The sequence below is a fragment of the Calypte anna genome, chromosome 3 (genome assembly GCF_003957555.1).
Source record: "Calypte anna isolate BGI_N300 chromosome 3, bCalAnn1_v1.p, whole genome shotgun sequence".
Taxonomy (NCBI): Eukaryota; Metazoa; Chordata; class Aves; order Apodiformes; family Trochilidae; genus Calypte; species Calypte anna.
The window spans coordinates 95,781,883-95,807,521 of NC_044246.1; the positions used below are offsets into that span (position 1 = coordinate 95,781,883).

Consider the following 25,639-nt stretch of genomic DNA (forward strand, 5'->3'; position numbering starts at 1 on the left):
AATTCTTGTTAGTAGTCTTTAAATGTATTTAGTTTTGCAATTTCTAAAAGCTATTAGGAAATGTAATAATGTTAGAGAAAAGCTTAATGTAATTTAATTTTCCTCTGTCTTTACAGACTAGACAATTTTTTTTTTCTGTTTTTAAAAATGTAATTCGTTAGAGGGGAAACTGATGTAACTTTGCCTTGTCCTAGATTTTAATCTATCTTATTTTCTGTATGTAATACTGTACCTTATTTTAAGCTGTGATGTTCAAAAACAAATTAAATGTGCTTTTAGTTTGAATGTGTAGTACAGCTAACAAGTTAAACACTGAGAATAATTTTTTAACTACTAATTATTCTACACAGATCACTGAGGGTGAAAACCTGAAAGTGAATAGGATGTTTATTTGTCATCTATACCTGGTTTTGTGTGGATATCTGATCAAAAACTGAGTCTCAGATTCCCAGTGCCTATTTAAATTGCAGTTTTCTAAATCCCTGGCATTTTCAGAAATCCTTGAAAAGGCCCCAGATTTTTAGCATTGCTCAATCTGTTGTACTTTTAAAAAAAAATAATTTCAAATAATCTGTCTTATATATGTCTTGCTAGGAAAATGAGACTGGAAATTAGCTGAAGAATGGCAAGTTGTCTTAGTGGAGATCCTGAATACTTTTTGACCACATTCTCTGTTAAGAACGTGGGTAGCTATGCAGCTCCTTTCTCCTGTTGTTCATCCTTCTTTGCTAGTGCAAGTCTTAGCTGAAACTGACCAAACCATACAATTGTTCCAGTTTTAAAAAGCACAAATGCAAGCTATGTAAATGCATATTACAGCTTTCCAGAAATGATTCCAGTCATCTGTGCAAGATGATAGAGATGGACTTGAGGAGAAATCTAATGTATGCAGGAGAATTTACTGGTTTAAATATCAATATAAACCTTAAAATACTGTTGCAAAAATACTTCAAAAAAATGCTGTTCCTACTGTTTTGTAGGGAAAAAAGGGCACTTGGGACAGGACTCTGGCATAGCAGTGTTGAACATGAGGAGAGGTGAATAAAAGTAGAGACTATGCTGGTGGCAGCTGGGTAACACAGCCTGGGTTGCTGATTGGAAAAAATGAATTATTGAGTGATGTAATAAAATTTGCTGCTCTGGCTTCACACATGCAATCCCAACATGTAAAAGGGTTGGTTTTGGACCCCAGCATTTCTTCTACTATGGGAGAACCAAAATGAGAACATACATTCTAAAAAAAGAGAAGGTAGAGCCCTGTTACATATGTGTAGGATAAATGAGCAAGTGAAGGCTCTATAAGACAAGGTATCACAACTCTGTGCTTTGGGTATGTAGTGTGATAGTAACAGATGCCTCATTCCTGGGTTTGCATCCTATTTTTTTGGTTGATCTAGCACTGAGTTTCAGTGTCTTGTAAAGCTATGATAGTCCAAAACGCATTTTAAGTACCAATAAAAAACAAACCTGGCCTTTTCTTTCCTCCAAAGTGATTTCTGAATACGGACAGATAGATGTCCATAGATCTCAAAAATGGACTGAAACCATTAATTTTCCAAATTAATGCAAAACAATAATTCATCTATAGTTCCTCCCACTCACAAGCCTCCAATGAACAAAAATCAGCTCCTGAGCAGATCAGGAAATCTCACTTGTTGAAAAAAACAACAACAACAACAAAAAAAAAAACGTAGGTGAGGATAATTAAGAATGTGTTATTTTACCAGTTTATGAGTGTAAGATTTTTTAATGTATTTGTGATCACAGTTAATACAGTCACATTCTACTTGTGAATTCAGACCTTTGTGGAGTAGTATCCTGTATGAAAATTTTATCTAGTACTCAGGAGATGGTTTAAGCTCTAGAACTGATACTAACTAGTAGCCTTATGGCAGAAACCAGGAGTGTTTTTACTTATGAATAAACTCTTTTTACACTAGCGAACCATCTTAATTAAGAAATGGCTTCAAAATCTTGTCTTGCTATGCTTAAGTGGTACTATGTTCAAAACCTCTTGAAAACATCTTGGATTAATGATAACTGTACACTTGGTGGAAAAATGATGGATTGATAAGTGGGAAAATACAAACCCATTTTTCTGCAGCTTTGTCCATGAAGTGATGAAAACAAATGAAGTCTGCATTACACTTTTCTGTCTTAGCCACACAAACTGAAGTGATGCAATGGAAAAGCTTTGAGGAGAAAGTATGTTTCACATAAGGAGACACCTCAAGGCATGTGTGGCAGAGAGGAGCCTTACTACTAAAAGAAGTTACTTAAAAGTGATAATACTATTAACGATTTGTGTGTGTAGAGGATAACGGAAGTGGAGGCTTGTTGCTCACACTGAAACATGTCTCCTAGTTGAGCAAAGGAGTTGTGTGGCAAAATGAGACAGACTTCTTAAAAATAGGACTCCCAGCTTGAGATGTGAAGCACTTCAGTTACGTTGCTGAGTTGTGAGTTATTGAGTTTTTGTTACATGATAGGAGGTAAAGGTATAGATACATTTTGCAAGAAATGGGAGAAACAAATACTCAGGTACATCTTCTTATTATTATGAGTAATTATGTTATGCACCTATCTTTCACAGGTGAGTATCAATATATTCTAGCCAATTTGTCCCATGCTTTCTGGATTTTACAACTGGCAGTTCGAATCCCTGGCATTTCTACTTATTTGATCAAAGAATTTACCTATTTGCTAACTTTAATTTGTCCTAATACTGTATGCAATTGTTTCCACAATTCCATCCCTGAATACATTGTATGGGTAAGATTCCTCTCCATGCATGTATGTTTCAAATTAAGACAGTAAGGAATGTAACAGTTATTTGGCATTGAAAACATTCTGTGTTGAAGCTGGGCTAATGTAGGTTTATTTGATGAAGCCAAGCAGAAAATACTTAAAATGTTGAGGAATTCAGCATAAAGTCAGGATGCTGAATCACATCTGATATATTACCTATGCCTTTGCCATTAGAAAAGTCTTTCCTAATGTTTAGCTGGAATCCTCTCTTGTTGCAAAGTTAAACAAATTATGTCTTATTTATCCACACTGGATAGACTTGGAGCCACATTTTATGGAACTGAATAGCTCTATCATGTTTTCCTGCAGTTATTTTTTCTTTCCTTAAATAATCCAAATACCTTTTAGCTGTAATTGTAAATCTTCTAGGTCTTTGCTCATCCATGTTGCTCTTCTTTGGACTCTTAAGAGAAGCAACCACATGTCTTGATGGTGTCCTTAATTAAATACTGTATTCCAGTAACTGATTATTTCAGATGTTTTACAAACAATGTTTCTATTGATAAATTTCAGTATGTTGTCTTTTTTCAAGTGTGACATGGTTGACATGCTTATTTTTTGATCAACTACAACCCCTGTGTCTTCTACAGAACTGTCCATCTGTTCACAACGTGCTGTGTGTTTCTGCACTTGACTATTCCTGCTCATTCCTTTGAATTTTACTCTGGTTTTAGACCATTCGGCCACTTAGCCAAGCTTATTTTCAAGATTTCAATCTATCATGGCTGTTTCTTGTATACTGCTGCCATCCATAAATATACTGTCTTCTATCAGCAAGGTTATTAATGAAAATATTGAACAGTATCATACCCATAATGAAGATGTGTAGGATTCTGATTAATACACTTTTCCAGTTGGCCCTGAGGAAAAGACTTGGGAGTGCTGGTGGATGAGAAGTTCAGCATGATCCATCACTATACACTTGCAGCCCAGAAAACTGACCAGAGCCTTGGCTGCATCAAAAGAAGCGTGACCAGCAGGTCGAGGGAAGTGATTCTCCCCCTCTACTCTGTTCTCATGAGACCCCACCTGGAGTACTGCATCCAGTTCTGGAGCCCCTGTTACAAGGAAGCCATGGACATGCTGGAGAGTGTCCAGAGAAGGGCCATGAGGATGATCAGAGGGCTGGAGCACCTCTCCTATGAAGACAGACTGAGAGAGTCGGGGTTACTCAGTCTGGGGAGGAGAAGGCTCCAAGGACACCTTATTGTAACCATCCAGTATCTGAAGGGGGCTACAAGAAAGCTGGTGGGGGACTTTTTAGGATGTCAGGTAGTGATAGGACTAAGGGGAATGGATTCAAACAATGGTAGATTTAGATTTAGATTAGATGTTAGAAAGAAGTTCTTCACCATAAGAGTGGTAAGACACTGGAACAGGTTGCCCAGAGAGGTGATGGAAGCCCCATCCCTGGAAGTTTTTAAGGCCAGGCTGGACAGGGCTCAGAGCAACCTGAGCTAGTAGAAGGGGGGTTGGAACTAGATGATGTTAAAGGTCCCTTCCAGCCCTTAAAATTCTAAGATTCTGTGACAGAAGCATTAATAAATTATTTGTATATTTTTTCCAGTTTTTTTTACACTTCTCTTGATCAGATTCTTGATCATTCTCTTGCATGTGAGACTGTCATACAAAATAGTGTCAGTGCTTTAAAAAAAAATAAAATTGCTTTTCCTGACTCTCTCCACAAGATGTGCATTTTGTTGCAGAGTTAAAATATCTCGGGTTTACACCGTTCGTTACTACAAAATCCATATGAATTATTACGAATCCCTTTGTCAGAGGTCATTTTTATCACAGGTTAAGGTTGAGGACAGAATGCATGTTATCCTTTTGTATACTATGCATCAGTTTCCTAGAAATAGTTTAGAAATACTGTTTTTGTTTGGCTGGTTGCTTTTTTGGTTTTATTTTGGTGTATGGTAAAATAGAGGGAATAAACCCAAAGACATGAGAGATGAACACAATGAAAATCCCAAGAAATATGAGTAGCTTCATGTCAGTTTATCAGTGCTACTAATAATACATTTAAATTGAATTACTATAAAAGCACCTGCAACCTATCTGCATTTGTAAAGTTAATATGTATGTATTATGTATGTATGCATGTATGTATTAGCTCATACTAAAATATACATCATATATTTCAGCTTCTTACATAAATGGGCTGCTGCTGCAAATAATGAATAATTCACAGCTGATGCACACAGATTTTTATATAATGACTTCCAGTAGGGGGTACCCTTTATTTATTGCCAATATTTGAGATTAAACCACTTCCTTTAAGTGCTCTGTGAGGGGAATACCTTAGCCAAGGGACAATTTCTACAGTACTCTCATGAATTTTCATTTCTGAAACACAAAATCCACTGCTTTGCTATGCAGCAGACTGTCAGTACTGCTATGAAAAAGCCTACCTTTATCCTTCCGTGCACATTGGGCTTACTGCCAACCGAGTAAGAAGCCTGGCACATCTTTTATAGTCTGTCATGAAAAAAAAGCATAAACAGATTACTGAAGTAGCCAATTTTGCCTTTAAAAATTAAAATTGATAATGCTCTGCAAATTATTGTTGTAGTAAAGTTCAGTGAACACTCTAGTTCGCAACAGTGTAGAAATCAGCTCCTTCCACTTAGAATGGAGCCTGTAAAAATTGTGTAACTGGAAGCTGTGTCTAATGGCACATGTAACTGTGTAACCATATGTATCTATAAATAAATAGCATGAATGTGCTTGCAGACTCTCCAAGAGTATATGTGTGTAAAAACTCTACGCATCTCTGTCTGTGCTTAAATGTGGGGTCTACACATGTGGCTAGTATTTCCATACTACAGGAAGAATAAATAGTACTCATCCAGCTTTGAAATCCAGCCCTCATTGAGCAAGCCATCAACTTCATTACAAGTAATGCAATGCTCAAATTAAGTTTCTTCCTGGAAAAACTTAAAATGAGATAAATAATGTGTAGTCCCAGGAATGTTAAATCCAGCTTGACTAGATGACCACATCACACAAATCTGTTCATAACTGTATCAAGTCTTGTCTTAAAACTAGTAAATTTTTTTAACAGCAGTCCTGTTAGTAGTTCTTATTGTAGGTACCTTACGGTTTTTGAATCATCTATACTAAGGGACAGAAACGATGCAAAGCTACAAAATTTTTAAAGATATTTTTTTTCTTTATCATGGCAAACTGAAAGCAAATTTTAACAAAGTCGGTCAGGGACAGACAGCAGAGTAAGTTACTTTAGGTGTCAATGCTACTATGCTGTACAAAATACTAGAATATATGCCAAATAAAAGCTTTTGTAATGGCTACCCATGTGCTGCAGCATCACAGATGCTTTGAATTTCTTTCTTATTTGACCTTTGAATTTCTACATAGAATGAACAGTATTACCTGAAATTGGGATATTATAAAAAAAGTAGCACCATACTGTGCACCAAGAATTAAAACAGGTTGTTTATCTGATTTTCCTAGAAGAAAGTTACTTTAGGGAAATGCTAGTCAGTCCATTCTGGTGACTGATGTGGATTTTCTTTAGGCTTTATTTAATTTATGAGTAACTACATCTAATATTTCCTAGGGATGCCATGTTAACACTCAGTAGCTCACAGCATAAATATGTTGTAATTGCCATTCATACAAATTATCCTCCATTATCCAGACATAATGCTGGTGGGTATGTCACCTGTCAGGAGGAAAAGGTTAATTCAGACATTAGAATCAACTAGTTTTTAGCTTCACAGTTTGAAGTACTTATTAGTGCTGAGTTGAATGATTTTTATGATGTGATCCTTACAAAAAATGTAGCATGATCATTTGCTTGTTCAAAACAGACTATTTATGAACAACTTCCATCTCTATCCATGTAAATGGAATGTGGTTAGCCATTATCAATAAATTCTTATCTGTAGAAGATATTCCTAATCTGAAGCCTTACAAATAGGGGAAAAGCCTGCAATTCTTACCAAATATGCCTTTAAAATATATTGGACTGAAATATTTATTAATACTTGAAACTTGGAATCTAACTTGTTTCTATTCCTAGCTTGGCTACTGACCCAACTGGTTGACCTCAGACAAGTAAAACAAAGTATGCTTCCATTCTGAAAAGGCTGTACTAAAATAGCATCTGCTTATTCAACAGGTCCACCTCAGTATGAATCTAAAGTCACAGCTACTGACTGATAAATGTCAGTGTTTGATTCTATTTACTTTTAAGCCTCTGTGCTGCCAACATGGGTGAGAGATGATAAGCTGAATTTGCTGATTTGCATCCATTGGCATTTTTTTTCTTTACTAAGCTTTATGAAATTAGAGTTTTGTAATTCACTGAAGACAGGAGTTGTGAAGATTCACTTTTAACATCACTGGTAGACTGGTAATTGAACAGTCAAAATATAGAACATCTATAAAATGTTTTATATAAATAATAAATGAAAAGGAAATAGCCACAGCTGGATATCTCATCCTATCTTGAACTTGCAGCACTCAAAATTTGGTAGGAGAGGTCTGTGAGAGAAGTCATGTATTTCTATGGAATACAAACACCTTTGGTTTGGAACCAAAGAGACATCTGCATCAGTAGCTAGGTAACTCCTGTTTACAGCCATTCTACTCAATGTATTTGCAATGAAAAAGTTGTGTTTTCCTCACTGTAATGCTGATGCTGTTCTAACAGCGATGTAAAGTGTACCTAGAATATTTTAGAGCACTACAAATTCTTAATTGCAAAGAACATATTCTAGCATTGTATCACTACTAGTACCTCATACAGCTGTTCAATTTCAGAGTTTTCTGTTGTTTCATGAAAGTCTCTGGTTTGGGCACTTACATGCTGGGATGGTGCAGTCCCTTGTATTGTGATAAAGCCGATGAAAGTGCTTGCTACATTTTGGGCTAAAGTAGAGCGGACCTGAAATATGAAGAAAAAGTAAGTTATGAATCAGCACAACTCACAGGAGAAAGAGTGCAGCTTACAGTTTATAGGTGAAATGATGGATACCAATGCAAAATTAAAACATACCTGTTAAATGCTTTAAGAATTTGTCTTTCATCCTCAAATCTCTGGGAACTATTTCTGTTGGGTGGAAAAAAAGAACAGTCACCCTGCTGCACTGGAACTGTGCTTACCAAGCATAGTATGAGGAAAGGAAATAAAACTGTCCATCAACCATCACCACTACATTGAAACAGGTGCACAGAGGCCAGAAGTCCTTTGTATGCAGTAGGCCAAAATGCAAGCATTTGTTTTATGTATCAAGTCACTGTAGAATGCACTGTGAAACACACTGTGATAATGAAACAAGTAATGTCTGTTTGGTGTGCAGTTATTAATGATGATGACAGTTCAGAGAGTCAGACTGTATCTCTCTACGAATTACAGTGTCAAGTTTACATAGATCTAAATTTTTTCAGAATTTTTACTTCATGGTTGCTCAGAAATTCCACTAGTGGTTAAGACCCAAAGCTATATTCAAGACTGGCTTATTGTCTTCCAGTTTTCTTATGCAACTGTAGCCACTCTTTTGCCACCAGTATGTTTGTATAAGCACTGTCATTCTGCTGTCATGAAACTGCATTGATCTCCTTACAGGAATCCTTTTTTTTTTTTTTTTTTTTCCCTGGCAGTAAATAAAAATCACAGGAAATGATCCCAAGCAAATTGCTCTCTTCTGGCTCTCTGCGTTTGTGGTTTACCGCCTCGTGTTTTGTGTTCAGCAGATGGCAAAATGAAACTGGTTTACTGAAATCCATTTTAGCCCTAACCTTTGCTTGTGTCTTCCTGATATACAGCTATCTTTGATTGCTTTCTGTTACGATATCTATGCTGATAGCTCAGTGCTGCATGTGTATGATATACTACATGGTGCTTTATTTATTTGACCATAAATGCCTGAGCAGCCTTTTTCATTCCCTTGGCACCTCTTATCAGATATAAAGGAGAGAGCATTTCCATCCAGATCTGATTCAGTTGTGAGGTTAGACACTTCTCGAAAGTAATTTTTCATCTGCTTCTAACTTTAGTCAGTGTAAGTAAAATTGACCTTATCATATTTGACCTAATTATGTCATGAAGAGCATGAAAACCACACATACTTCACTCAGAAATTTCCCATGGGACAGTCTCACTGGGAAAGTAATGCCAAAAGTGAAATGGAAGACTCTAAGCAGCAGTTCTTTTCCGAGTTGCTGGGAATAACTCCATTATAATAACAGAATGAAGAATCCTGTTTAGGAGTCAATGACAGCACTTCCAACTAATCTGACCTGAAGTAGATTTATTATTTACATACATAACTGTTCATCACAAACCAGATGTTTTGCACCAATGTCCTGATGTAGGATGACCAAAAACTATGACCATGTTCCATGTTGAAACTTAAGAGTTGTGTAGATCAGGATTTCCTGCTTAGTCTGCTTTTCAAAATTTGTCAACGTTTATTAAAAAAAAGTTGTCTCACTACACTGATCTTAAATGGAGAAAAATTGTCTTCCTTTGTAAATTCATCAATCATCCAGAAGTAACATTTTCTTGACAACCACCAACAAATGCAAGTAATGAGTATATTTGAATGACAATGAAGAAAAGGTAGAATGAAGTTTAATGTGATAAATAAAGGCAAAATAAAAAGCACACTAGGAAAATTAAAGCCAGTTTGGAAACAGGTGAGTAGGCATTTGCTGAAAAAAATATTCAGAAAGTTAGTTTCAGTAGAATGGCTAAGATGAGGAGTAGTTATGCTGTAGGGGCTTGGGAATGACAGTGAACAGTAAATTAGACATGGCAGCAGAAGCCAAATCAGCTTTCAAATGGATGCACAAATGTACATCATGAAGCTGAGCAGTAACCACCACTATGCAGTAAGACCACTTCTGGACTGCTCTGACCCTCTTGCAAACCAACCTGGGCTTTCACCAGCAGTTAGAGAAGAGCCAGTCAAATTGAGTAGGAGGCCCACAGGGGTATCCCAAAGTAATCACACCTTGTACAGTGACAAAGGAATACCCTGTTTCAGTTCCCTAGGATTTCAAAGGATTTGATCACTGCTGTACAAAAAGGACCAACAAGTGAGACAAAAAGTTTAATGAAGCTTAACAGAAAAGGATTCTAGATGTGATTTCTATAAGGGCATATTGTACTCCTGCAGGGGAATTCTTTGCAGAGTTATTTCCAAGAAAGACTTAAACCAGGCACATTTTATTAAGTTGTAAATTTACAAGAAAAAGCATTTTCAACCTTTACTTCTTTAATCTCAGTCCATGTCAGTCTTTTACTAATAGGTTTGTTCAAAGCCAATACACAGAAGTCAGAAATTCAGTCAAGTATATTATCGAGAGTATGATACTCATATGTGGAGCTTTTTTATTCCAAATTTGCCATCTATGTCAGTTTCTGGTACCAAAGGGAATCTGCAGGTATTATAAGCTGTGAATTCTTTATATGAAATTAGCAACCTAGTCTGATACCTGATTCACCAAGTTACCCTACAGAAAGGAAAAAGTCTCCCAAGTCATGGATTGTGACTTACCAACTCTCTGCTCATCCTGATATCCTCCATAGTCAGCCACTTCTCTTTGATTGAAGTTATAGTCATCCTTGGAGAAGTACTGCACCCCGCTGTCCTTCTCCAGGTGGTACCTTTTCAGTTCCTGAATGATCTCCATGATCAGATTTAGGAGACTTTGCCTGTCCTTCAAATCTGCAGAGTCAGTTTTCTCTTTGCAATATCCTGCGGAGAGCATTAAGAGCACCAGCCCCAGCAGCCCCGGAGACCTCAGTCCACTCATTGCAGTCTGACCTGAAGGGTGCACGAGCAGATGAAAAGGAAGGATCCAAGACCGTGGGATGACGCCTATTTCACTGGAAGAGAGAAACGGGGCTGGGTCAGAGGTGGGGAGACTCGTGGGCGTGAAATCGGAAACATGAGAGACAGAAAGTGCGGCGACCACTCCGCAGGTTACCCCAGGCGAGAGCCCAGCCCGCTGCGGGAAGGGTCGGCAGAGCGTCGGGGGGAGCCGCTGCCTGCACCCAGCGGCCGGCAGCCCCCCGCCCCGCCGCCCCCGGCCACCGCCCGCCTGCACCCACCGGGGCCCCGGGGGAGGGAGGGCTGCGCAGCCGCCGAGCGGGGCAGTCGAGGGGTGCTTCGGAGGGACTCCCCGCGCCCTGCGGATACACGGCCGTGACGGACCAGCGGCGCGTACCGCCCGCCGCCGCGAAACGGAGGAGCGCGGGCAAGGGGCGACAACTTTCCCCAAAGTTTTTCGCCCAAGAGCCGCAGCGGCTGCGCACCAAGCGAGCCCCCCAACCCCAACCGCGAGGCTCCGTGCCGGGGCTGCTGGCGGGAGCAGCGGACAGGGTCGTTCGGCTTGGGGCAGCCGTCTGGGCAGGGAACGGCAACATCGGGCTTCCCCTCCTCAGCCCCTTTTCCCTCTCACATCAGAGAAGGGGCGCGGGCGGCCACGGTCCCCTCCCCGGGGAGCAGTATGGAGCGGCAGCCACCCGCGGCGGGGGACTCATCCCCAGAGCCTCTCGCCCTCGGACGGCTCCGCTGGGTGCTCCCTGCGGCGGCTTTCCCGGACAACCCCGGGCTGCCGCTGTCACCGGCGCGGCCCCGCAGTGCCGCCGGCCCCACCGCACGCCGTGGTCCTGCTCAGCGGGGCGGGAGGGGTGGAGGCGTGGGGAGAGACACGCGGGAGGAAGGAGGGTTTCTGGCCCTACCCGGCCGCTTTACCTGTCTTTCAGTCCCAGCAGCAGAGATGTCGCCCCCCCGGGAGCTGCTCCCGGGCTCTCCCTTGATGGCAGCAGCCCGTGAGCGGCGGGGAATCCAAGTTTTCTGCCGCTGGCCCGCCCGCCCCCCTGCCGTCCCTGCGCTCCCGCGGTATCCACAAACTACTCCATCGCCTCCAGCTCCAGCGCAGCCGCTTATATAGGCTATAGGATGGACATGAGACGGCAGATAGTATCGACTTGGAAGTGGGTGGAAAACAATAAAAGTCCACTTGGCATCCTTGGGAGAGTCGCTGCTTGCACAAGCCCCCCTCTTCCCGCCCTCCTTTCCTTCCCGCCCCGGTCCCCCCCCGTTCCTCCCCCTCGCTCGGCTCTCCCGGGTAGGGCTCAGTCACTCCTTCGTCTCTCTCCGACGTAAGGAGACGGTCCCAAGTGTGTGTGTGTGGAGTGGGAGGGGGCGGCGGCGAGAAGATGGGGACAAGGAGGGAGGGGGGCACGCTTCGCCCCAGCCTTTAATTAGAAACGCGCTGACGAGCCCCTGAAATATTGATGGCCTTGGCGTGGCTCCCTGTCAGGCGGGTCCCCGGCCCGGGGCCGCAGCCGCCGCGCTCCGCGCCGTCCCCAGTGGGGGAGCCGCCTGCTTACCGGGAACTCCGGGCCCGGCTGCGGCGGGGAAGGGGAGGTGTTGGGGCGGGGGCGAACTGCCGGGGAAGAGGAAGGCTATTTTCTGCTGCCGCCGACCGGGAAGCCCGCGAAGAGAGGGCTGGGAGCGGGGTCTGGGTGGAAGAGGCGGGCGTGTCGCCTTTCTCGCCGATTCTGGGCAAGGGCAATCTCGGGTGGCCGGGCAGCTTCCTGGGCTCTCTCGACGCTCTGCTGCCTGGAAGTGCTCCCAGCGGGGCCGGATGGAGCTAGGAGGAGGGCGGCGAAGACAGTGCCCTAGGCAGCAGCGCCCTGCCAGGTCCCGGAGCCGCCGGCTCCCTCGGAAGAGGGTGCCAGCCCGAGCGAGGAGAAGGCACTGGCATGGGGGAGCCGGCGGTGGAAAGTGGGGGGGGGCGACAACCTCCTGGGAGCGGTGCGCTCCCCTGCCAGAGCAAGACGCCTGTTGCCAGAGCCACCCCAAGCACCCCCACCCCTCAATAAATACGTTCAGCCCAAGCTCTCCGCCGCTTTCTCCGCGAAGCCCCCAGGAGCGTGTGGGATTGGGGGGGGAGGTGGGGGTGAAACACGATCCGGCTGAACTTTTCTGTTGACTCTGACTGTGTGGATAAACCTCTCCCTTGGCAGCTGAGATGGGCAAACACGGACCTGGATCGCGTGGCGGACGTACTTCCCAGACCCCGACAGACGATGGGGTGGGAGCGGTCGGTGCTCGGTGCCCGCCTCTCGAGCCGGCAGCGGCCCCTCGCGGGCAGGGCAGGGCAGGGCAGGGCAGGGCAGAGCAGAGCAGGGAAGAGCAGAGCACGGCAGAGCCGCCCGCTGCCCCGGCGGCCTCCGCAGACAGGTAGCGCGCGCCGTCGTGCTCTCTTCAGGCAGCGGCAACAGCGACCCCCAGCGGCCGAGACCGGGGCCCAGCGTGGCGCTGCCGCCGCCAGGCGGCGCTAAGGGTCGCGGCTGCCACGCGGGGCTCGACAGCCCCTCGCGCGAGACCCGTTAACGGTCGTTCCTCTGGCTGCTGGCGGAGCGCGGGCAGCTGTGCGGGCAGAGCCACGGGAAATCGGCGTGGCCGTTTCACAGAGTGCAGCTCATATTTTATACCATTGTGTTCTCCACTACGTTATTTTTACCCATAGTGGCCGATTAGATTGTATTTTATTAATAAACGGAATGTGTATCTGTTGGTACAAATAATTATCTTAGCCCATATTGTCACAATGGAGTTATTAAAAAAAAGAAAAAATAATAAATACACAAGCTGATGAAGAAAGACACCCAGAGGCAAGATTGAGCAAGAACGGTTTGTCAGGGGTCCAGGATCCTTCCTGCACTGTGGCTGCTTGGTTTGTTTTCAGTCACCTTAAGACTCAAAAAAAAAAAAAAAAAAATTGAACGAGCAGCTCAACAATGAGAAAGAACGTCCCTCTGCATGACATGACTTGGTATGGCTATATTTACAAGTTAGTCATACCAAATATTGACACATTAGGGTCACCTAATGGAGAGAGGGAAGATGAAAAACGAGCCAGGAAGTGTACAGCCTGGTGTTTTCTTTCTACAATTACATTTCAAGTAGTCCTTCATCCAAAGTATTCTTTTATGAAAAAGGCAGATACAATTGCAGGACTGAAGGAGATGTTCGGGAAGTCATTATTTTATCCAAAGATGTGTAATATCTCCTGTGATTTCAGTGGACATAATTTAAATTCATGGTGGTAGGTTTAGGATGATCATTTAATATTCCGACAGGTTACATTTTGTTGAGTGTTTTTTCTTAGGGCTCCATCTAAGCTAACCACTGAGATGCTAACCATCTAAATGCTACCGAGCTCCTACTCTGCAGATGTATTACCAAAACTGCAACCCCCAAGACTTCCACCCACCTTCAGTCTGACTCCTGAGGCTTATAAAGTGACTCGTCAACACTAAGTAGCCAGGATGGTGAGGAAAGCATTCTTCCAGGATTTACAAGATGTAAGTTTTTATCCCTTCAGGCAGAGATTGAAGAGAAACATACCTTCCCAGCCAGGACAAAAACTTGCTTGTTTTCCTTGAAAGAAGTTGGAGAGGGACATAAAAAACCCAGTCTCAAAAAGCAACGTGAACCTGTGAGAGGCGATCACGAGAGGTAATGCTGTACAATGAGTATGGGCTGCATCAAACCAAGTGTCAGCAGCAGGTCAAGGGAGGTGATTCCCCCCATCTGCTCCCCACCTGGGGTACTCTGTCCATCTCTGGAGCCCCCAGCACAAGAATGACATGGAGCTCTTGGAGCCAGCCTAGAGGAGGACCATTAAGATGATCAGAGGGTGGGTGCACCTCTCTGCAGACAAGCTGAGAGAGCTGGAATTGTTCAGCCTGGAGAAGGTTCCAGTTAGACCTTGTAGAGGCCTTCCACTACCTGGAGGCTGCCTACAGGAAATCTGGGGAAGGACTTTTTATCAGGGCACGTAGTGATAGGACAAGGGGTAATAGTTTTAAGCTGAAAGATGGGAGATTTAGGTGAGATATTAGAGAAAAGTCTTCGCTGTGTGGGTAGTGAGACACTGGCATTGGTTGTCCAGGGAAGTTGTGGATGCCCTCTCCCTGGAAGGCCAGGTTGGATGAGGTTCTGAGCAACCTGGTCCAGTGGAAGGTGTACCTGCCCTGGGAGGAGGAAGGGCTGAGACGATATAGTCCCTTCCAAACCAAACCATTCTATGATTCTATTTTGGCTTGTCCTGGAGTGGTGGGTTTCATTTAAAAATACCTGGTGCAGTTTTTGGTTTGTTTTTATAGGACATCAAGTTAGTAAACTCTTTTGCAATTAAAATGTATGAATGGATCAATCTACAATGTTATTAAAAATGCCCTGTCTTTAAAGTAAACTGTGATCCTCAGAATAAGAACATTGGGAAGTAAGCACACATGAATGAGAAGATCAAATGCAGCATTTGGTGGATAGTTTTAGCTGGTGTGCTGTTCCAGATCCCTTGATGCTTATGAAACAGCCACTCATTTGGGATTCAGAGGAAACATGAAGCGGAATTTCTAACTTTGTTAAATAACACACTGTTAATACACTGTATAAGTCACCATTTTCACCAATTCCATTCATAAAGCCATTCTAAGACACTAAAGGAAAGATCTTTTGCCTTCTTTTTAATCTACATGGTGTATGTGAAAACAAGAAAACGTGTTTTCTTTGGTTCTCTCTTCTAAGACTGGTGAAATTTTCATGCTAAGAGCCCTACAGTTTCAAGCATGCTCTTGTTTCAGCTGATTATAACAGACATACGGGTTCCTATCTATATTTAATAAAAGCAAGTGCAACATTGTCTAAATCAGGCTCATAACCAATACATGAACTGAACATACACTCGGGAGAAAATGGCAATGGGCATCCATATGACTAGACTGTAAAAATGTTTTGTGCATCACTCTTTATTGACCTGAGAACTTGAGGTAAATTTTTTCCTTAAACATTAAATCAGTTTACAAAAATCTTAAAAAGTAAAGTTGCACTATTGGTTTAAAAAAACAGACTTCACTCCTCACAAAAGAAGCATATCATTTAATCCTCAGGTTATATGTAGATACAAAGGTGGTATGCACAGACAGTGCAAAGCAACCGATGGAGACAAGCTGTTTGTCATACAAACCGTGGGATAAACATAGTCCCGAGCTATGCTAGATAAGTATGGAATTTCCTGTATATGCAGCCCCCTGATTGTGAGATTGTCTGGAAGGGATTAGTGATATAGATAAGGTGGGATTTCTTTCCTTGGGTAAATCACCATTGTGAAATAGTGGGATAAGAAAAGGTATATAACTGCATGTAAGGATACAAATAAACGGATTTAGTTTGCATCAAACTGTGGTCCCCGTCCTTGCTGCGGCAATTGGTGACCCCGGACGTGATTCGGGAAGAACTCTGCTGAAGAGGCAGCCGGCCAGCAGGTCTCCGAGAACGTTGAATTTGAGGCTGAAAGAAGCCTGGACGAGGGCGGCCGCCCGTCTGCACCTCCTCGCGTTTGGCAGGTGAGCTCGGAGAAACGAAGTCATGGGTAATCAAAGTTCCCATGAAGAACAGGACGTGTATAGACTTATGAGAGAACTGTTGCTAAAGCAACAGAAAGAAATCTCGGATCATGCACTTAAGCTCATTTTAAAATGGGTCCGCGATAAATTCCCAGGTACTTCTGCTGTTACTATTTTTGAATCTGAACTGTGGGATAAAGCGGGAGTTCGTTTATGGGACCTGAGTACGCGAGGGGATCATGAAGCACTTAAACTCCTATTTCCCTGGCGGACTGTATTTGAAGGTATTAAAGCGCGAGAATCGGAGCGAGCAGACACTTCTGCCGCTTCTGCCGTTCCCAGCGCCCCCCCGCTACCAGAGGGAAGAGCGCGGGAAGACGCTCCCACTGCCAGAACTGTAGCCAAGGTAACCAGACCGGATTCGCCGAGCGACGATCCGTTCGAGCCTGATCCTTTCGATACAGGACAAGAACCAGATCTAACTCCCGATTATTACGATCCATACGCAGTATGGGCTGCTATTAAAGAGCAGGCTTTAGATGCGGGAGAAATTGACATGGCTATAGCTATCAGTGCCCCCACGCCCTGCACAGCGACGGCACGGGGGGGACCCCATCGGCTCGGCAGTCGTTTCGGACATACTCGATGCAGCAGTGTCCAGTTCTCGGTGCGCCACGGCGAGTGATCTCGCCACAGCACGGAGCGCCGGACTGGATTTATCGACCCGGTTCACAGTGATTCTTGCCGACACCTCGGTGCATATGATAGAAACTTTGTTTCAAGGGCCTCTTCCGTCCGGGACTATGGGTCTTATTGTGGGTCGGTCATCAAGTACTTTTAGTGGTCTTTTTGTTTTACCAGGAGTCATCGACAACGATGCATTAGAAATAAAAATAATGGCTTGGACGCCTACCCCTCCCTGCACAATACCCGCTAAAAGCAAAATAGCACAATTGGTGTTGTTACCTTTAAACATTGATTTTTTCCCCTCAGATGTCACGCGGCAGGGCGCCTTTGGATCTACAGGCTGCCCGCAAATATACTGGACACATGCGATCTCAAAGGACAGACCATTGAAACAATGTAAACTTAAAAATGGGTATCAACAAGTTGTGTTAACAGGTCTTATTGACACAGGTGCCGACGTTACCGTAATCTCCCAAGCTAAGTGGCCACGCCAGTGGAATCTAACTCGCACTGCACAGCCATTAGCAGGAATAGGGGGAATTGGTAACAGTTACCAGAGTGAAGATGTTATTCAAATCATTGGTCCTGAGAACAGGGTAGCTAGTACTCGACCCTTTGTATTGCCAGTACCATTGAATCTGTGGGGAAGGGATGTTCTATCACAATGGGGATTGCATTTAGAAACGGTTTTTTAACGAGGGTCACTGATGAAGGGCGTGAAATTCCACAATTAACCTGGAAAACACAGGAGCCAGTGTGGGTGAATCAGTGGCCCTTATCAGAAGAAAAACTCACCGCCCTAGAACAATTGGTACAAATTCAATTAAAAAAGGGACATGTAGTTCCAACTTTCAGTCCGTGGAATACTCCTGTTTTTGTAATTAAGAAAAAATCAGGTGGTTGGAGATTATTGCAAGATTTACGAAAAATTAATGCTGTTGTGGAGCCAATGGGAGCGTTACAACCAGGTCTCCCTTCACCAACAATGATCCCGCGGGAATGGAATCTGATTGTTATTGATTTAAAAGATTGCTTTTTTGATATTCCTTTACATCCTGATGATGCACCTAAGTTTGCCTTTTCTGTGCCTAGCCTTAATATGGGAGCACCTCTTAAACGCTACCATTGGACGGTTTTACCTCAGGGCATGAAAAATAGCCCCACAATCTGCCAGTGGTATGTTGCCAAAATATTGGCCCCAGTACGTCTTGAATTTCCAACTGTAATATTGTATCATTATATGGATGACCTGTTAATTGCTGCTGCTACTGAGGGTGATTTACAAAAAGCAATACAGTCTGTGTTAACTGCCATCGATCAGGCAGGCTTGAAAGTCTCACCAGAAAAAATTCAAAAACAAACCCCCTGGAATTATCTAGGGTGGAAAATTACCAATCATTCCATAATTCCGCAAAAGCTATCTATTAATACTCAGATAGCCACACTGCATGATGCTCAAAAACTTTTGGGATCTATTAATTGGTTGAGACCCCTTCTGGGTATTTCAAATTCTGAATTGGCTCCTCTATTCGATCTTCTTAAAGGAGACGCGGACTTAATGGCTCCCAAACACCTCACACCCTCTGCGGAATTAGCATTACAAAGAGTTTGCAGGGCCATCGAACAGAGGCAAGCCTCTCGGTGGGACCCTGATTTATTCTTTCAATTAATAATTTTAGAAGACGGTGTAAAATATTGTGGCATGATTTTTCAGTGGGACACCACGCTTACAGATCCATTGTTAATTTTAGAGTGGATTTTCCTGCCGAATCAATCCTCTAAAACTATTTTACAGCGACCAGAGATGTTTTCTCAAATCATCATGAAAGCCAGAGAGCGACTGCTAACTCTTTCTGGCAGATCATTCTCTACAATTTATATGCCTGTTACTGAATTGTATCTTTCTTTTCTTCTACAGAATTCACTTCCTTTTCAGATTGCCGTCCAGGACTTCACGGGACAATTTTCAAATCATTTTCCTCCACATAAACTCTTTCGATTGTCCTTTTCCCTTGCAGAAGTTCCAAAGAGAAGTGAAATTCCTTTACAGGCAATTACTGTGTTTACAGACGGTTCAGGTATCTCTCATAAAGCTGCAATTGTATGGAGAGACCCTGAAACCAAGGACTGGCAATCTGATATCACCTTTCACCCAGGTTCTCCTCAGCTTGTTGAATTAGCAGCTGTGACTAGAGCTTTTTTTCTTTTCCATAACCAACCTTTAAATATTATTACAGACTCAGCTTATGTAGCAGGTATCGTGCTTCGAGCAGAATCTTCAGTCCTAAGAGACATTTCCAACTTACAACTGTATACTCTGCTCAGAGCATTGATTGATCTTATCAACAAACGGCAACACGCCTTCTTTATTATGCATATCAGGTCTCACACCTGCCTCCCAGGCTTTGTAGCCGAAGGAAACAGGGCGGCTGACCTGTTAACAATGTCAGTGTCACCTCTTCCGAATAACTTCGAACAGGCTCGCCTGAGTCACAGATTTTTTCATACAAATGCCAAAGGGCTCCGCAGACAATTTGGTCTGACTTCACAACAGGCAGCTGATATCTTATCTGCTTGCCCTGATTGTCAAAAATTTACTTTTCAGCCTTTAGCAGGAGGAATTAACCCTAGAGGACTTCAAAGCCTTGAACTCTGGCAAACTGATATTACTCATTTTTCCGAATTTGGTCGTCTTAAGTACATACACTCTTCCATTGATACCTTCTCCGGAGCTATTTATGCATCATGCCATACAGGAGAGAAGGCCAGAGACGCCAAAAAACACTTTTTAAAAGCATTTGCCTCTCTAGGAGTTCCTCAAACAGTTAAAACAGATAATGGTCCTGCCTATTCTTCTCAGCTTTTGAAGACCTTTTTTGCAGAATGGGGAATTAAACATGTGACAGGTATCCCCCATTCTCCGACAGGTCAATCAATTATTGAACGCTCCCATCAGTCCCTTAAGGCACTGTTACTAAAACAAAAAGGGGGAACTGGTGGACTGATAAATACACCAGAAGAAAGACTGCAAAAAGCTATATATACTTTTAATTTCTTGAATTGCTTTTCAGACAATGCCCCACCAATTACAAAGCATTTTGCAAGTAACCATCTTTTTAAATTTCAGGAAAGACCCCCTGTGTTAGTACGGGATTTGGAGTCCGGGAAAGTTGAAGGCCCATTTCCTTTAATCACCTGGGGCAGGGGCTACGCTTGTGTTTCCACAGAAGCAGGACCTAAGTGGTATCCGGCAAGGAACGTCCGCCCATATCGAGAAGGACAACTGAAGGAACAGACGTAGCACAGATCTCTCAGCACACGCAAAATGCTATACAAATGGCTTTGTATGTTGCAATTGTTTGTATGTTGTTATGCTGTATTAGAAATCTCTCCAAGGCGAAACATGTGGGTAACATGGGCAAATGCAACTGGCACCACTGATTTTTGCATTGCAATGGCTTCCGCTACAGACCCTTTCCGTACCTGCCTTATAGGTATCCCAGGTTTTAATGTTTCTCTGTTTGCTGACTTTTCAATTGGATCCTGCAAAGCAAGCCCTTCACTTGGAAATTGTTCAGCAGAACTGATTTTGGGGCTGAAAAAATCCCTCCCCTGGGATCCACAGGAATTAAATCTATTGGGATCCCAGGCGGTTGGCAACGTATCAGGAAACTGGACACCTACTTGCATAGTTTTTGGTCCTAAGTATGCTGCTAGGGCATACCCTGATACCTGGCCGGACATCAGTCCTACATCTGGAGATTATAGACTGGGATCAGGATATTGTGGGTACAATGGGTCGGAGCGAATGCCGGTAATAGGGACAACACATAACCCCAAAGCTAACATTAAACTTATTTGGGTAAATGACACTGCTAAGGCTTTACCCCCCGGAGTATTTCTGATCTGCGGTGATAGGGCCTGGCAAGGCATCCCCCGTAATGTTGTAGGCGGACCTTGCTATTTAGGCTCGTTAACCCTTTTTGCTCCTCGCTTTGCTGAATTAAGGCAGCTTGTAAATACTATATACCGTGCTCGTAACGCAAGAAGTATTGGCCTCACACCGCAGTGTGATGATAATGTTAGGCTTTTAAGTGTAGCTGCTAGAACTGCTTTAGCTCTTTTTATTCCTGGTGCTGCCGCAGGAAATGCGCTTACTAACCTAGCTAGATTAGCATGTTGGGCTGAAAAGCAAGCAAATATTACTACTGAGATTTTAGATAGCCTTTTAATGGATCAAAATAGTTTGCGACACGCTTTATTACAAAATCGCGCTGCTATAGATTTTTTATTGCTAGCCCAGCAGGGTCATGGCTGTCAGGAATTTGAAGGCATGTGCTGTATGAATCTTTCTGATCATAGTGAGAGCATCCACGCCAGCATCACGCAGTTGAAGCAACACACACAGAAGATTCAGCAACAAATAAACCCTCTCGGCGATGCTTTCACAACCTGGCTTCATGATATGGGACTTAAAGGATGGCTTTTATCTTTAGTTAAAACTCTTTGTTATGCTGGGATTGTTATTGTGATTTTGCTTTTGTTATTGCCTTGTCTTTTTCAATGTATCCAGGGAATGCTTAATAGAACTGTTTCTAAGGTTTTTTTAGTGCAACAGAAGGGGGGAGATGTAGATACAAAGGTGGTATGCACAGACAGTGCAAAGCAACCGATGGAGACAAGCTGTTTGTCATACAAACCGTGGGATAAACATAGTCCCGAGCTATGCTAGATAAGTATGGAATTTCCTGTATATGCAGCCCCCTGATTGTGAGATTGTCTGGAAGGGATTAGTGATATAGATAAGGTGGGATTTCTTTCCTTGGGTAAATCACCATTGTGAAATAGTGGGATAAGAAAAGGTATATAACTGCATGTAAGGATACAAATAAACGGATTTAGTTTGCATCAAACTGTGGTCCCCGTCCTTGCTGCGGCAGTTATACATCAGTCCTTCTAGAGATAAATATAATGGAATGAGACAGAGCTGGTATTTCTGTTGGGTTAATAGAGTGGGTATCAGTTGGCTGACATGGCAACTGGACTTCCAAAATTTTGGCCACACACATGGAATATACATGTGTGATATTTAATTTTTAAATCTGTATAGAAAAATATATGCACTGCATCCAACATATGATACTTTCCAAAATCTCTACTCTGGGTTATGAAAATGCAGAATATGTTTTCAATATAATGGATTGTACATAAGTATGAAATAATATTTATGCACCTGGCTCACTCATCTCTGTGAGCCTCCAACTCTCAGAGGCAATGCCCAATGACAGCTGCTGGGGAGAGTGAAGATGAGGCATTAAGAATTCCTGTAGCATTGAAATCAGGCAGAGAACATATATAACTAAAACAAAAACTTAAACAGATGTTAGCAGTATTAAAGCCAATCAAGGATTTTAAGGACTTCCCCACTTCCTACCTGATGCAAATGCCAACAGGATTAAAATTCCATTAATCATCACTGCAACCAAAATTGAAGAGCTTTGATACTGTTCCCAAATGTTTTATCGGTATTACAGTCAGGGCCAGCTTGAAGTTTGTTAGAAAGATAAAAAAATTCAAACAACAAACCAAACCACAACAAAAAAAACTAAACCAGATTTCTGGCTTGAAATTCTCTCTGTGTTTAAATTCAAGGATAAAGATATCTCTGAGTTGGTCAACACATCTCTTACTAAGCCAGTTTCAAAACTGTCTTCACCAGCCTTGCAGTGATGCACCAGTGCAATAGTTCTGTGTCAAAGCAAAACTACTGTGGAAATACACTGAACCAGTAGGAGGAAATTTAAGTTTTACAAGAATAGTCTCACTTTTTTAGTTGCTTTTCATGATCTTCAAAGTATTCCCTGAAATCTTCATAGAACACCCCTCTAATTCATTCCACGTTTAAGTTTTCAGAGATGCTTTATTTTGCACAGTAAAGGTAAATGCCCCAGAAAGGCAACTCAAAACTCTCTTGACTGTAAGACTATCACCAACAGGAGGACACTAACATGACCAGACCCTTGACTTTTAAGCAGCTAAGGAAGAGTAAGGGGTTGATCCCAATCTAATAAACTATCTGTCAAGCTGTGAGCAGTGCTATAGCTACTGTGCAGTGGTGAGCCTACTATGTATGCATTCACTGGTGATCCTATCTGTTCATTTGGAGTTATAGCTGCTGCTGTAGAATCTACAAGAAAAAGCCCTAGCTGATGTGTCTTTAGTGGGTAGAGTGCATGATGTTTTCTGGCCTGCTGAGCTCTCTGTGACAGAGGAAAGAGGATGGCTTCAGTGTGCATAAGCACTCAGTAGTTTTAGAGGCAGAATTACTTTCTCTTTCATTCCCAAGCATTGAGGAGACAAGTGAATCACATGTGGTTTTCAGAGCCACATGTAGAGTTGTAGATAAGCAATAACATGTTGTGATAGTATAGCCTGAATTTGAGTAATCTCACAGTTGTCTCACCACTTCTTAAAAAATTTATGCTGAAAACCAAATGCCAACTTAGGCAACATAAGGATGTTCCATATGATTCACTCTCAGCATCTGAATGCTAAGCACAAATATTGATGTACCTTTTCCTTCTGCAGGTCATCAGGAGGCAGGAATGCTGCTCATGGAGTGAGCTGGCCTCATGACCATCTGGTGGGCAGTTGGATGATTTACAGCTCAGGTGTAGAGCAGGTCCATCAGCAAGATTTTTTTGAGAGACTACTTGTTGCCAAGCACACTCTTCAGAAGATCATGCTCATACAAAAGCAGCCAAGGGAGGGTGGGAGGTGAATCCCATTCTAAGAAACTATCTTGCAGGCTTTAAGCAGTTCTGCAGCTACTGTGCAACAGTGAGCCTACAGTATGTGTGTTCACTGTTGAGCAGCCTTTATCTCCTTCCAGAAACCAGCATTACAGTCCCAAATGTACTCAGGCAGCCTCCTCATGTTCGACTTCATAAAGAAATAAGCTGCCTTCCGGATAAAGGCAGAAGGTTTATCCAGTATCAGCAGAAGTCTGTAGAGAGCAGTCTGTAGTTTTAGGATTTCAACTCCTAGCCCTTCTTGATTCTAGTCATGAAGTGATTGAAACAAATTTCATCCACTAATGTTGTCTCTTCTTGTACTGAATTCTGCAGTGCTTTAGAGGACACAAAACAACTTGAGTCAGCCAAACTGTAGGAAGTCCAGGACCTGCTATATACAGGCTACATCTGTATCAGTAAGTATAATGGGCTTAAGAACATTGATAAAGACTGTGGCACTTAAGCCAGCTGGCATGGGATAGGCCACATCCATTCTGCCCATGCATCTTACTGCCTGTGAGAGGATGGCCTTATGCAAACTGCTCATTAGGAACACATCCTGTACTTCTTAGCTTCCCAGCAGCACCCAGGAATTGATCAGGGGAGTTGTCACAGATTAACCATGTGCCAGAGACTGCTCTAGAAATTAAAAAGTATCGATGGCTTGGTTCCAGTGACAGGAGCTCTCTTTGGCAGTGTTCAGTTTTGTCTTCTGTGGTACAGTGTTATGATTTCAAGGGGGCCATGATAATTTTATGGTACCAATAGAAAGACCTAAAGAGAGGGTGTTTAAGACCCTGAACGATCTGGGAGTGTCAGAACAGGAAGGGATCTGTATTCTTTCCCATTTCCTTCCATACTCTCTAAATGCAAAGAGGACGGGCAGTCTGACTCCCTTTTTCTGCTTTCTTCTACTCTTACCAGTTGGTAGAACTGACAGGAGGATTTTTTTTCATCAGGGCCTAAACTGGAATAAAATAAACATTGGAATCTGTGAACAGCAGCAGCTTAAAAAATCAGCTTCAAAACTTGAAACCATCTCAAAAAATAGTCCCACATCTTTTTATGGTCAGGCAGCTGTACACAGCTTCCACTGGAGGCAGCAAAGAATCAATGTGAAATCAACTTAGTTAAAGAACAGAATAAAACCATTCTCTTCTTTTTATTTTTTCCTCTCATGTGCATTGTCTGTATAAATGCAAAATATTTTACATCTTGTATGGCAATGGACAAAAATTGTCAGTATCTTTAGTTTTGCCTAGAGGGAAAAAAAGGGTTAAAAAAATGTATCTGATCTTTACAAGCTGGTATTTCTCCTAAGACAAAAAAATTACCTTGCCTCACATCATGTTATTTTAATAAGATATAACATGCTGATTGAAGATTTTGCTATTGCAATTGCTCTCTCCAGCTTCTTTCCTGACTTGAATCCTCCCATCTTCCCCCCAAAATGAATCCTCTCCCATGAGTCCCCCCAAATTCCTTGTGTATTTTTTAATGGAAAAATCTGCACACATGACACAATAATACTGTTTTGAGACTAGTGAAATTTTTCTTATAATTTGAAGGTTTAATTATTATTTCTATCTTTTTCTCCCCCCCTTTTTTTTGTCTTATTCTAAGCTAAAATGTCAAATTTGTTCAAGTTTGTCTCACAGAACACAAATGCCATGTGGTTCTGAAATGGAAAACTGACTTGGTTTTGACTTGTTTTTTTGTTGATGTTGAAGTATCACATTAAAAAATCACACTGTAAAAATCTTTTCCACAGTTTTCACTCTAAATTGATTTTGTTTAGAAAACTCAGCTAAATAATTTAAAAAACCCAACACAACAACCAGCAGGTTGTGAAGATCTATGTGAAGATCTTGCGTTGCTGAATTAGTGCCTATTTGCTTTCATAAAAGATAAAAATCTAATTGATGATTCACTGTTTATGTTATTA

At 42.5% G+C, this 25,639-nt stretch overlaps 1 protein-coding gene across 1 annotated transcript; it reads right to left on the minus strand.

Annotated features, from left to right (window-relative positions):
- Positions 1 to 5,224: 5,224 nt before the first annotated feature.
- On the minus strand, positions 5,225 to 10,617 carry ALKAL2 (ALK and LTK ligand 2). The gene is made up of 4 exons (XM_008506184.2): positions 10,341 to 10,617; positions 7,835 to 7,888; positions 7,643 to 7,723; positions 5,225 to 5,289 (listed from the first exon to the last, which is right to left on the minus strand). Exons 1-4 carry the CDS (start codon positions 10,597 to 10,599, stop codon positions 5,225 to 5,227), a joined length of 459 nt encoding a protein of 152 aa, XP_008504406.1. The 5' UTR covers positions 10,600 to 10,617.
- Positions 10,618 to 25,639: the final 15,022 nt, after the last annotated feature.

Excerpts from the sequence above, each read along its gene's own strand:
- ALKAL2 (XM_008506184.2), bottom strand. The coding sequence starts at position 10,599 with ATGAGTGGACTGAGGTCTCCGGGGCTGCTGGGGCTGGTGCTCTTAATG. Across the intron at positions 7,889-10,340 it reads TCAGGATGAGCAGAGAGTTG|AAATAGTTCCCAGAGATTTG; the intron begins GTAAGTCACAAT and ends TCCACCCAACAG. Across the intron at positions 7,724-7,834 it reads ATTCTTAAAGCATTTAACAG|GTCCGCTCTACTTTAGCCCA; the intron begins GTATGTTTTAAT and ends TTCATATTTCAG.